Here is a 14,300-nt window from a genome sequence, read left to right on the forward strand (position 1 = left end):
TCTTTATTGCTACAAAATGTATCTTATTGTCGAATATTAAAACATACTGTATATAAAACTCTCCCACTCCCACCTAGCAAACCAATATGCCGATTTAAATTAGATCAGTGGCGTGTCCAGAAATTTCGTAAGGGAAGTTCCGACTTCTTTTTCAGTAGTTACTAGTTGATGCTCTAGTTTTCCACAGTCGTGGGTTCTCTTGTTGTAGTTTTTCCCACGCTACTTGGTAAGATATCAATGGACAACATATTTCTCTCATCTCGGTCTAGGGTAGATTGTGGTGACTGTCATTCTGATTTGATTTATTTGTATTTAGCGTCGATTTTCTGCCACTTCTGACTAATCGCGACGAGACGATGAGAGATGACAGTGATGAAGGAACACTCACAAATAACGCTCATGCGCAGGTCGGGATTCGAACCCTGCGCTGTAGCGCGCTGTGCTAACCACTCCACCATGGAGGTCGGCATGGTTATCCTTGATATTGAATTATTATAAAATAGATTCTTTCAGTCTAAAACAAGAATCAAATTACTCTTCTATCATTACAAATTGCTACGGTTCGTGACCAATACTAAATATCAAAAAACCTTAAACACAGCACACATTGTGTTTATTCTTACTGTTTACGACCTGTCTCACAGTCACTGACCGCACAGGCACGTTGCATACTTCACATTCTACCAGCATTAATTACCTTCATATGTTAATCAAGTTATTGTCTCGCAAACACAATGCTCCGCAGTGTCCACCAAATGTTGCCGCGAAATCCCTTGCTTCCTAAAGCATCCATCCACTTTGTGTATTACGTTCCGCGTGATGTGCAAACATTAATCTTAAGTTCACGACCGCATACTGTAAATCCTGGTTTTCTTAGCTTTCACACGATGGTTTGTTTCTATCTCTTACAAAAAAAAAAAAGTGGGCAAACGTCCAAACATAACATCTCGGAGCCCACTCAATATGTTCGGGACGGTCTTCATAAAAAACTTTTTCCGTCCACAAAACAATTAATACGAACCAGTCAAATGCAAACTGAAAACACTAGAACTTTCATGAAGTGAACTACCGAAATGTTTGCGGATTGTGTTTGCACAAGCTTAAAACAATCTTCTCGCTAATCGACCAAGAGGCCAGCATAATAGCGTCTTTCAATGCATACGCTCGTGTGTTTGAAAATACTTAGTGCAAAAATGCCTACCTCTCTGTCGGTCCGCATCTAAGAACACTCTCTTCACCTTTTGTTAACAGAAGGCATTAACCAAAGACAACAGAAAAAAATGAACACATTAATACACAAAAAAGTAACTCGATTATCTAGACAGACACGCTGACTAATATGAAGAAATTTATAATTAAAGAATTTACAAAAATCGTGAATTCCTGGTTCGCACTAACATCTTATGCAAACATTCTCAAACGTTTGTTAATTAAAAGAGAGTACGCGAGAATGAACAAGGAATTAAGGACAAAAAATATTTTAGCAATAATCCAAATACCGTAAATTTTAAAATAATTTATAAATAACATATTCTATTGAAGTACCTTCAACACTTTGGCTTAGTAAACTGTGCAACACATTTTAACACATGCTTATTAGAATTTACAATTTCCCAATTTATCGCGAATTTCATTTTATCTTCTAAGCAAAACATCCATGAATTCCAGCCTGATTTCTGATGCAATGATCAATATAATATAACTTTTCGAATTATTTCCTTCGTAGAAATAAATAATAGAGGAACCCCTCAAAATTTACACGAAAATTTGGGGGGGGGGGGATTGATAAATGAGACAGAAAAGTGCACCATAGTCAGTACATACGGTATGGCAGCTTATGTTGAGACAAACGAAATTATTGTGTTTGTCCATAACATACTTAAATTCTATCTAAACAAGCAATGATCTGTTTTTGTTAAGACTGGCGAAAATACAAAACTTTAGGGGATGCAATTTAACTAACACGTGCAGCACAATGTATTATTACAAAATGTAAACTTTTAACCTGAACCAAATTTCAGTTTGCAGTTAACAAAATAATTTATCTTGCCTTGTAGACCAACACGCGAATTTTTTCACTGAATAATTTACACGTTTCTTTCGGAACTGTCATGTGTTCACAAAAACAACCCGATCATACTCCCAAATCATACTGCATAAAGGACAGTCACTTAAAAAACAATGGTAGTACTCACATGTGTGCACGGCGGCAAGCAGAACAACTAAATAGTGCAGGCACTTTGACAAAGCCACCTGCTTCGATTCCATCTTCATTTCTTCTTTTCTAACAGATTTTCTTTCACTGTAGCTACTTGTCAAAACCGTCTGCCCACCACGGAGCTTCGAAAAAGCATAATCACCGAAGCCAAATCCACCTGACTCGTCTAATAACAACAGACACCGCGTTGTCACTGGCTCTTCCTGCCTTTGCACGCTTCTATGCGAGAGAGATAGAGTATGCACCGGAGCACTCCGACTCGATCCCGTAGCCACGAGACACGTTCGATGAATGAACTCGCTCGGCCCCGCGATGAATGAGTAACCGAGGCACAAGGGATCGCTTGTGTGGCTGGCAGGGGGGGAAACGGACTCGCTCCTCTCCTCCGTTTCGTTTCAGCAATTACCCTACGGCACCTGTCTGTGGCATGCGAAAGGTGAGAAACAAAAGCCGGTTCCCCCCCACTTTCTCTCTCTCTCTAGCTCTTGTGTCTCGGCATGGTTCACGTTTGGACATGTTAAAAGGAATTCGGTTTTGTTTGTGTGCCGAAGCCGCCACACAAAATAAATATTATTTCCCCGACTCTGTTCTGGTTTGCTCCTAATCACGAGTTATCAACGTTTCTTGATTTGTTTTTGGCCTTTTCGCCTCGTGCTTTTTATGACTCATATCTGCAGAATAGGACAGACCTTCGCCGCTTTGATAAAGAAAGGTACCACTCTGTCGCTGGTACTGAGGTTAATGATACATCTTTATCTGAAATATGGCGTCTTAAGTTGTACGCCACCTCTGAACTTGTTCAAACGGTACGAAATCTAGTATTTCTCGACATGCCTTTTAAAAAAGAGTAAAAAGACATATTGTAACCAGATTCTTTTCCCAGTTAGCAGAGTTCCCGGGTTCGAATCCCAGCCTGGTCATGGGTGTTCTTTGTGTGTCCCGTCATCAATTTCAGCTAATCATCATCCCATCCTCATCTTCGCGATTAGCCAAAAGACGCAGAAATGCGAAGTAAAATGAACCAAATCAATCAACTTCCCCGTTAGAGACCATTGAAGTGGTTCGGATTCCACTTTAAACTGTAGGAGTGGACAAATTTTTGTCGTGAATGGCTGACGTCATACTTACTTTTCTGTCACCATCAATGTTTTCAGCTGGCTCGATGACCGACCGCGATAAATGGTCCATTTTCAATCTCGCCACCAAAGTTCCCGGGTTCGAGTCTCGAACTGGCCATGGGTGTTCTTTGTGCGTGTCCCTTCATCAATTTCAGCTAATCATAATTCATCCTCATCGTCGCGATTTGCCGAAAGTGGCAGAATGCGACTTCAAGTAATAAAAATACAAATTCCATCATCATTATCATTGTATGTGCTATTGTTTATTATTTCCATATTCTGTAACATACAGATCATATTTTCAAAATCGTTGGTGAATCAGAAAAGAAGGCGACGGGTCGCACATACGTTTGGTTGATTTTTTTAAAAAATCAATAGTAGATTGGCATTACTCTGAACACAAATTTCAAATTACAAAAAAAAAAAAAAATACTAAGAGTAGCAACGACGGCATTAATGGCAATAAGAGTGCTGCTTGTAAGTATTTTGTAAATGTTTTGTTCATATTTATATACTAATATACACACAGAGGCGTAGCAAGGGGTGGACGAAGTGAGTAACCGCCCGGGGCGTCGCACCTAAAGGGGCCTTGCGTGCCATGGGACTTATTTTTAAAAAGTGTAATTTTGTGGGCGATAAAATAACAACATTCTGTTTTATCCGGCTTTAAATTCTAGTTAAGCGTTACAATTTGAAACAATGCGTCAAATATTTAGTATTTTAATAAACCTGGTGATAGCCGTAACACAATTTTTGACTTCTCGTAATTTGTCGATTCGAGAACATAGAGAAACACTATCCACGGGAGGAACAACAAATAACTCAGGATTTTTCAAAGATTGGGTGAAATTGCTTTTGAAATATGACCAAGTACTACAAGAACATTTCAGACCTACACATCAAAATGAGATTCACAATTATTATTTAAGTTCTGAAATTCAAAATGAACTCATATAATTAATCAGCAACAAAGACATAATGACTATATTAAAAAAATAGTCAAATTAGCTAAGTCCAGAGATTTCAATTTCAGTGTTTGCTTTCTTTAAGTTCGTAACTACTTTTAGATCCTGGATTATTTTGTAAAGGTCGATAAGAATGCTGGCATGGTGGTTTCCAGTTGTTAACTACTTGTCTCGATTTGCAACAACATTTACAACGCCATGTTTGACCTTTGGTTTTCATATATTCCAGGTGTCTCAAACATTTTTTGTAAAGGGCCAAACATTAAATATTTTATACTCTGCGGGCCAAGAGGTAAACTGGAGGATTTTTTTTAGGTAGGTCTACTTTAAAAAAAAAAAGCGCAAAACAATTTTATATATATATATAAATGTAATGTAATAAAATAGTCAGTATACTACAATTATTGTTTGAAAAACAGCTTTACTAATGAGCGAGTAACCAGCCATAGACACAATACGTATCGACAAACGTAGGAATGTTCCCATACACTGCAATAAATGCTGAAATATTACTTTCATATAATTTTCGCGTTTAATTAAACATTATCCCACTCTTTTTTAAGAATTTGAAAATGTAAAAAAATCCATTCTTAGCTCGCGGGCGATAGAAAAAGAGGCGGCGGGCCGTAGTTTGTCGACCCCTGAATTTATAGTCTATGCCTGTTTCTCTTAACTGTGCACATTTTATGGCCAAGGACGTATTTACGGAAGGTCCAGGGAGTCCGGACCCCTCCCCCCGAAAGATTTACTAAGTACAAAAATAAAATAATGAAAATAATGGAATAACAAAAATTAAATAATGAAAATATACTTGTTGTTTAATCGAGGGTTCTTTATTTCCTTCGAACTTATTGGAAGGCAAGGATTATATTGTGATCATACGACTTATTTATTACTTATTTATTTATTTATTCCAAGTTTCAGATACGATACAGCACTTCTAAGGCCATTTTACACTGAAAATTATAATAAATCAACAAGAACAAGTCAAGATGGTTTTAGGTAAAAACAAGAAGGGATACATATAATCATAATAAAACATAAACAAGCAAACAAACAAAAGATTTTACATATTCGTTCTTAGAGAATAACAGTAGAATATTTATGCAAGATTTATTACTACTTACAAAGTAACATTCATAAAATATCACCAGGAACTTTACTTTTCGTCAACATGTATCTAACATCCTCTTTTTTATATTCAAAAAATATTCAATTCTTTATCTATTTGTCATTAATTTCCTTCCCAGGGCAGTTTTTTTTACAATTTTGTCGACCTTAACTACACGTAAGCTAGATAATGAATGCGTGTTGTTATATCATTATTCTTATACCCTACTTTTACCTACTGAAATAAAAATATATTAATTAATTTGAATATTTTACTGTGCGTAAAGTGGACTTAAAACACCAAATCAACAACAACAACAACAACGTACCTGTTTATGGCATAACTCACAACGCTGCACTTCCACATCCTGCCTTGATACGATTTAAACATATTCCACTCAGGAGCTCATTGCGATATATCGAACAGGTAGCAACTTGTTTCACTTGAACACTTTTGGTTTCAACATTAGAATGCAGTTCTACAGTAATACGAAAATACGAATATATCTCATCCTACGATGTAGTCTTTGATCAATTTGTACAAGAGTTTTGTACCTCCACTTGCTTGAAACTTATCGGCTAGATTGATTGATTTGCTTTATTTTACTTCTTTATATGTGCCACTTTTGGCTAATTTGCGAAGATGAGGATGAGTGATGATATGGTGAAATTGATGAATGGATACTCACAAACATCCATGCCCAGGCCGGGATTCGAATCCGGGACCCCTGGCGTCGTAGCGCGATGTTTTAACCACTCCGCCATGGGAGGTTTATCGGCTTGAAAATGCTTCATCTTTTATTTTTAAAAAGTATACTATTGTACATTGTCGATAAGACCTTCCACACTGAATTTATAAGGGAAAATATTAAAAGGGCAACTGGCTCCCCTTGCCCCCTGATTGGTTGATTTGTTTTCTTCATTTAACTTGGCTTTTCTGCCAGTTTTGACTAAACCCGAAGAGGACGTTGAATGGTGACAAGGTGAAATGGTTGAAGGTTGATTGATTGATTCATTGAGTTGCTGTTTTAAGTCCACTTTATGCACAGTAAGGTTAATCGGGACTGAAGCTATAGTTTAAAGTGGGATCCGAACTACTATGTGCCTCCAAAATGGATGAAGGGTAGAGTACAACACGAGCCCCGTAGAGGATTATGTTGGCTATGAGTCCAGACGCCAGAGCCTCGTTAGTCTGCAAAATGAATGCACTACGTGAAAGAGAGATGGATATTTTGTGTCTTCACCCCTTGAGTCACTACAACGGAAATTATTTTTTGAAGTTTTTTCGAGAAATTGACTGTTTTTTGGGGAAAGGGGATGCCTTTTTTTCAGGGAAGGGGTAATTTTGATACAACGATTAAAACGTACTCACCGTATCTCAATTGTCCGGTAAACGAGCGCATAATGTAGAAGTTTGTTGCTGTTCGATGGTTTAGTGCATATAAGAATCGTTAACAACGGTGACTGGCTTTTTTGCTTCGCAGGAAACCCTGGCCATTACAGCCTTGTGGCACGAGTGTGCGGGGGAACTTCCCAAAACTATTTAGAAGGAGTAAAACCTGTCGAATGTGCTGGCGAGAGGCCTTGATATCCGTGAGGCGGTGGCGATTACCTAACGATCGAGTGCAAGCGGCAGATGCGAACCGGAAGAGAACGGCGTGGAACTAATGGCGAGCCTCAAGAACTGCTCGTCTCGTTACCTACCGAGAAATCCAATCAGCTGCGGCCAAACAACGATTTCTTTATGTAGGTCGTTTGCTTCCTTGACATCTGCTTCTATCTTGCACGAAAGTTGGTTAAAAATTAACTTCCAATCAAGGATTCTGAAATCCGCAAACTTTTCTAAACTTTTCTGTTCGTCTCTGCGTGACTAATAAAGGGGTCCGGGGGGGATAAGAAAACCAGGTGCCCCCTCCCCCTTCGTTCTCTTAAAGCTGACCTCCGTGGCGGAGTGGCTAGCACAGCGCGCTTCAACGGCAGGGGTCCCGGGTTCGAACGCCGGCCTGGGCATGGATGTTCTATGTGATTGTCCCTTCATAATTTAATCTAATCATCATTCATCCTCATCTTCGCGATTAGCCAAAATGGAAGAAAAAGCGAAGTAAAATAAACCAAATCAAATCAAGATTCATGTATGTAAAACTCATCATGCATTTTAAGAGAACACGAAAACTTTCTTAAACTCAACCCAATCGTCAAGACAAAAGTTATAGGATGATCGAAGTTTGATATATCCTCGATCATCCCATAATCCACCACCTCCTACTAGCTAGGCTTTGGTGTCTAATATTTCTTCCATATTTGACATGTGGAGAATTAACGTACTTTTCTCATTGGGGTTCTCACCCACTACGTTCCTTGGAGGTTTATTATTATATTAGTTTCAGAACATCCTTGTTAATATATTTCACAGACTCTCTAAAAACAACAATTAGTTTCATTTCTCTAATCAATAAATATCCAAAATTCCTGGCACGGTAACACATGCCATTGAATTGAACTATACATGCAATTAATGCTGTTCTTAGATCATCGTTCACATATTATGCCCGAAACATAAATTTTATCGACTTTGCCAAATGCTTTGGTAATCATGCTTTGAGCGGAGGTAGGAAGAAAGGCATAAATCACAGTCGACTTCATAATGCCCCATAAAATCTTGGAGATGACACCCACTCACCTCGGCAAAGCAAATATTGACTGGCCGCGGATGCTCCTTTGTGTCGACAGGAGAAGCGCTGAAGGTGCAACGCGGGATGTGTGGAAAGGCTTAGCTAAACGTGGGAATGAAGAAATTCGTGATAGCGCCACTGAAATCCTCAACTATAAAAGTATTTGATGATAAAATGTTATCAAAAATCTAGAAACGTGCATGTAAGTAAGCATGATGGGATATATTAGTCTCCCTATCCTATTGCACTTGACATACTTTCAATAAAGCTAATTATTAGTTGAGAAATTTTCGTGATATTGTTTCTAATTATAATTTAATTTATTATAATTCATCTTATGTAATTATATGCACCTCTTTTTAAATTAAAATTAAAGTTTTATTCTGGCTTCTAAATACGTATAACATAATTATTTTGCCCCGAAGTAGAATATAATACAATAGTAATATTCTCCCACTAAAATATACAGTTTATAACAAACAGTACTATTTTAGTTATGAACAGTATTTGACCAGTGCAACTTAGACTGTATATCTAAAGGATATCGAATTAATATGACATGATAATAATTCAAATGTGCTTAAATGAGGCATTGTGGACGTATAAATGTTACATTGAACAACTCCATTTTCCATGCGACTCTTGTATGCCTTTCCTTGCCGTTTAAAATCTATGTTTTATAGTAGATTTGCACAAAAAAGTGTTATATACTCTTAAATTTACATTTTAACATAGAATTATAATTTTGTTTGTAGTTCATTGCATTATGTTATTTTAATAGGTATTGTATGAAACTTCATGAACTCTTCTACTTGAATTACCCTAATTAGTCTAAATTTAAATAAAATAATGATTGATTATGTGATCTTTTTTTGTAGCTAGTAATGAAATAATTTTAAAGATGCTTGATTCGTATACGGACAATTATGAAAATACATCATATTATATCTTTGTACCGGGTTTTCTAGCTCTACAGGTTAATCGCGTACAATACAATAGCTATTGATGGGAATTGCACACATATTTGGGTGGATACTCAGCTTTAGACATCTGAGACAAACCTAATTGCCATCCTTTCTCAAATAAAACAATCCACTTCATCACGTTATAAATATTAAATTTGTAGTAAGTAGTAATATTGCCTTATGTGAACCTTTTGTGAAGTACAGCACTCCCTATGTTGCATTAACGTCCACATCACAACAATACATCTATTATACATCTCTTGATTTGTTTGCATTTTTCTTGATTTTTCTTCCACTTTTGATTAATCGTAATGATGATGAAGATGAAATGACTATTACATACTATTGCTTAAGGCCAGGGATCGAACCTGAAACCTTCGGTAGCAAGACCGATACTTCTTGAAGATTTGCGATGCACATTCAAGCAGCTGTGAAGCCGTAATTTGAATTCTCTGTGACTCTTATTAGGAAAAACTAGAGAATTGTACCTGTAACTAATTCGGGTTACACCACCTCAGTTGAGGAAAAACGAGATTGCAACCCGAAATAAAGAAGTCAGCAGTCAGATGCGTTCATTAAGAAAATATACCACCCACGATCATCACATCAAACTACAATTGTCGGTACGTGGCTGCTTGTTCTCTAGATAACAAGCGCCTTGCATAGGATTTTAATTGAAGCAAGCATTGCTTATATCGCCAACACGAGAGGCCTCACAGGGATCTCCAACCACTTCCACTAGATTGGCGGCAGGTGGACGCAAAGCGCTAAGATTTCTCAAAGCTTTCACTTTTTTCTGCCCCGGCGTCATTTGTCTTCATAAGAAATCATCCCTCTTCCTATCGTCACAATTAACCTTGATACATAAATAAACGACGTAAAGCTCTTTGCCAGAAAAACTCGTCCCGTCCACCTGTTTCTCAAGGACAAGTTGCGAATTGCCTGGGAGCGGAGGACGGGTATCCTGGTGGCTATATTTTCATCTTTGTCTTGGGAACGCATTCCTCCCTCTGATGCCATAGAAAAAGATGATCTCTTCAGGGTCTGGAGGCCACATATTACACTTTTGTTGTGCCGAACCGTGAGACTCGTTCTTGTTTGTCTCTTTTGGTTTTTGAGTCTTGACGAATGCCGAAAAATATGTTTTACTTCATCTGAAACCAAATCTGCTCCACACACAATTTTCTTCGCGAGTAGAAAAAAAAATAGGTATTTTATTAGCAAGAACAGGATCGGACAAGATACAACGCTCCTCTTCTCAACAGGCCGACCTCCGTTGCGGAGTGTTAGCACAGCGCGCTCCGAAGCCAGGGGTTCCGGGTTCGAATCCCGGCCTGAGCATGGGTGTTCTTTGTGAGTGTTCCTTCATAAATGTTATCATGAAATCTCTCATTCGCATCGTCGCGATTAGCCAAAGTGGCAGAAAAGTGACGCTAAATAACAAAAATCAAATCAAATCGAACGGTAATAAGAAGATAAAAAGAGGTTAAGTTTCCCGTGCGCATAGCACAATGCCAAGAACGCACATTTAGGGGATGTGGGGGTAGGGACCCACACATTCTCGATCTCGCCCATTTTGGAGGCGATGTGATCAGCACCACTCTGGCCGCCTTTACTTCCCAGGGTGGCTTCCAGGTACCCATTGATTTGAGGCTAGGAGCCGCTTTATGCGCGGAAAAGGCCGAAAAAAATTCCGACCTTAGATCACCCATCCCGGGAATCGAACCCGAGTCTCCCGCGTGGCAGTCAAATGCTCTAACGACTTTTTTTTTCTTTTAAGGAATACCTCTAAGCGTCAGTATCCCCGTTATTCACCTTTTCTCAGATTTTTACATGTATAAATTTTTACTAAATTTTTCTGTTTTCTCATTGGAAAAATCACAAACATCCATGTCCTAACCTGGATTCGAACCCGATACCCCTGGCTTCATAGCGTGCTGTGCTAACTACTCTGCCACGGAGGTTGACATTAATAGACCACCAAGACTGTATGGGGATAAGTAACAGAAATAAATTCAAGTGCTGATGTATTTTCCACAGAGTACGCCTTTCAGTCTATCATCAGAACATACTATGTTGCAAAATAATATTTAATTGTGCCATCTTGACTTATTTATGTTAATCCCTTGTGTTATTTTTGTTCTTGGAATTGTTGATGATTTCAGTGTAAAATGGCTATGTGCTGCATCTGAAATTTTCTCAATAAATAAATAAAGATCCTGTATCTGAATAAGTGCTGAATAGACAGAGTGATTTCACAACATTTTACATCAAAGTTTGCAAGTGATGAGTAAGGTGCAGATGTGATTCACGGCTAACCGGAAATCCATGATTGCTCTTCCCTTGACCAAGAGCGAAGTATTCACTTTCCGACTGGAAAGAGATACTTTCTCTCCCCGCCTTTTGGAGCACAGTCATCACAGAGGCATGTGGCTGCATACCTGACGCAACCTTGTTCATCTTCCAGACCCGTTCCAAGCAAGATGTGACAATACTTGCCACTAGATCTATTATCTGTCCTCTTTGAGAATGAAGTCGTTGCAAATACACGTGGCTTCTCGGAAATCATATTGGTTGTTCGAATCTGAATTTTTGTTTGAACTCCAATTTTTGTAGAGATGGGCTACAGTTGGACCTACAGTTGAAGGTGGGAAGCACACTGTGCAATGTGCCTCCACAGAACAGAGGGTCGCATCCCATTTCGTCTAATGGCTTATCAGCACCCGTCAATCAGATCTGACAGCTATCCAACATTTTAGGCGAAATGGGATATCCCGTTTCACCGAATCCCATTTCGCCTAAACAAATTGGAAGGAAAATATTGCAGGAGAGGGAAAATTTGACGGTCTCATGTAGCAAACGCACGGTGATCAACGAAAACACCAAACAATTTGGAACATGTGCCGATGCTAATTTCGAACAGTCACATGAGCCAAATAGTCAGCAATAACAGCCAATAACCTTAGTCGAATGCTAAGCTCTAATCAAGGTAAGGTAAGGATATGTTAGGGATTTTATATTATTAACCTAAGCTCACCTTAAGCGCTAATTAAGGATGAATTAACATAACAAAACAGAGCACATATCTTCCTGTTGAGAGACAGTTAAATATTCCTCATTTGAAATATTTCCCTTCAATCAGTGGTCCCTCCCGATGGCACAGTGGTAATGTCATCGCCTTGTAATCAAGGGGTCCCGGGTTCGATACCTTGTGGAGGCACAAGTGGTTCGGATCCCACTTTAAACTGTAGGTCCAGTCCCGATTAGCCTTACTGTGCATAAAGTGGACTTGAAACAACAAATCAAATCAAATCAACCTTCAATCAGTGTAGGCGAAATGGGATTTTGCGAAAGGGGATTTGACGAAACGGGACTACACGGAACAAGGAACCTCTTTATTACAAGGCGACGACGTTCATAGCGGAGGACTACTGGTTGTTTGAAGGAATCTTGCGCGTAGGAATATGGTGCATGTGATAAAGCCATACTAATTAACACAGTTGCTAGAGTCCAGCGCAGATAATTCTGCCGTGCAATGCGCGACAGAACTAAAGAAGCAGTGTTGCTAATGGAGCAGATAGAAAAATCGCTGCGGTGCGCCGATGCACAGCTGTTACGTACAACAATAAAATTAGAGAATTCAGGTCTATCTAACGTTGAGTTTTAAACGTCATGCATTATACCAGGACTAGGATTAATATGTACTAACAAGTGACTATGTATGTAGCTACATACATATGGACTAAAAATTCGCAAAATATGAACTAACACATAAGTAAAATTACCAAAAATGCTGCAAAGAAGACTTCTTCATACGATTCCTTATTTGAGTGATTTCAAACAAAATAAAAAAATATATATATTATTTTTCATTGCATTAACCCAGATACCCCTACCGTCCTACATGTAGAACACCTACTCAAAAAATTATGGACGTAGTTCAAGGAACTACCAACAGATGGTGCCTACATCTCTACTTTGTAGAAGGTTTGTTGTGTCAAATCGAGCTAGTGTTCGTTGTTTTACTGCCATTCGTGCTGTGTTATGCAAGAATTAAGTTGAGTAATCAGACAGAAAATGGAGAATTACCGCTTCAAATATGACAGGTAAGTCAAACACACATTATTTACAGTGCTTTTGAATTGGTGGGCTGATTATTTGTTTTAGTATATATCCAAGATGTCTATAAAGTTTTCGTTGTTTTGAGAACAACTGTCAAACAGGCTTGCCAACTGCTGAAAGTTAGGTGTCCTACATGAAGGACGCCAGGAACTTGGCTATCCTTTATCAATTGCAAAGAATCACTTAGTCTTTTTGAATTCATGACTATCATATCTAAGAGCCTGTGTACTTATGTACTATAAAAGTGACTGTATGTCTGTGTGTGTGTGAGAGGGAAGCAGGGAGGTTAGTAATAACCTGTGTTTATGTTTTTGCAAGCCAATAAGTCATTCTTGGAAGAGAATTGTTACAAATTCGTTTGTTTTATATATAATCCATTTTATGCTTTTGGCTGGATATCACTTTTTCTTTGTTTCAGAGGGCTTACTCTTCATACCATTATGAGTATGATTGAAGAGGATGACGACGACATACCGGCCAACGGTGCTTCCATTTGTCTTCAACCACCAGTCAACTCCCGTGGTAACATCACGGATGAAGATTCAGGAGAAGAAGATAAGGTTTCAATAAATCATCTTCCTGGTAGCCAACTGCGAGCAGCCGCCGAAATTCAAATTGAAGAGACTGGTGATCAACATTTACAGGAATTTCAAGATTTCGCAACAGATGGGAGAGCTGCCACAGAAACTGTGGGAAGAGATGCGAGTGAATTGCCCTCCCCTCCTCCCGTGAAAACACGAAAGATCTATTCGTGGAAAAAATGTGATTTAGTTACAAATACACCTGTTTGGCCAGTGCAGTGTTTGGTTGAAAATCAAGAGAGCCCTCTGGAGTTGTTTTGCTCAATATTTGATCAACAAGTGATAGACATGTTCGTTTCCTACAGCAACATGTATGCAGCTGCAAAGAACAGTCCAGCAGATATCACTTCAAACGAAATGAAATGTTTTTTTGGAATTCTTCTCCTTAGTGGATACGTACAAGTTCCTCGACGAAAAATGTACTGGGAAAGGAGTTCTGATGCTCATAATGACTTAGTGTGCAAAGCCATAACTAGAGACAGATTTGATTTTATCATGTCAAATCTTCACATAGTTGATAATAATGAACTGGACCCTGCAGACAAATTT

General features: G+C 38.6%; 1 protein-coding gene across 1 annotated transcript in view; it reads right to left on the minus strand.

Moving 5' to 3' along the window:
• Positions 1-2,519, minus strand: part of LOC145984208 (uncharacterized) — a 222,697-nt gene extending 220,178 nt beyond the window's left edge. The window contains exon 1 of the mRNA XM_083117738.1: positions 2,196-2,519. Within this exon, the coding sequence (XP_082973864.1) occupies positions 2,196-2,274 (79 nt within the window). The 5' untranslated portion in view covers positions 2,275-2,519. The remainder of the gene's footprint in view (positions 1-2,195) is intronic.
• Positions 2,520-14,300: the final 11,781 nt, after the last annotated feature.

Source organism: Lepisma saccharinum, chromosome 2 (assembly GCF_977018435.1).
Source record: "Lepisma saccharinum chromosome 2, izLepSacc3.1, whole genome shotgun sequence".
NCBI classification, from domain to species: Eukaryota; Metazoa; Arthropoda; class Insecta; order Zygentoma; family Lepismatidae; genus Lepisma; species Lepisma saccharinum.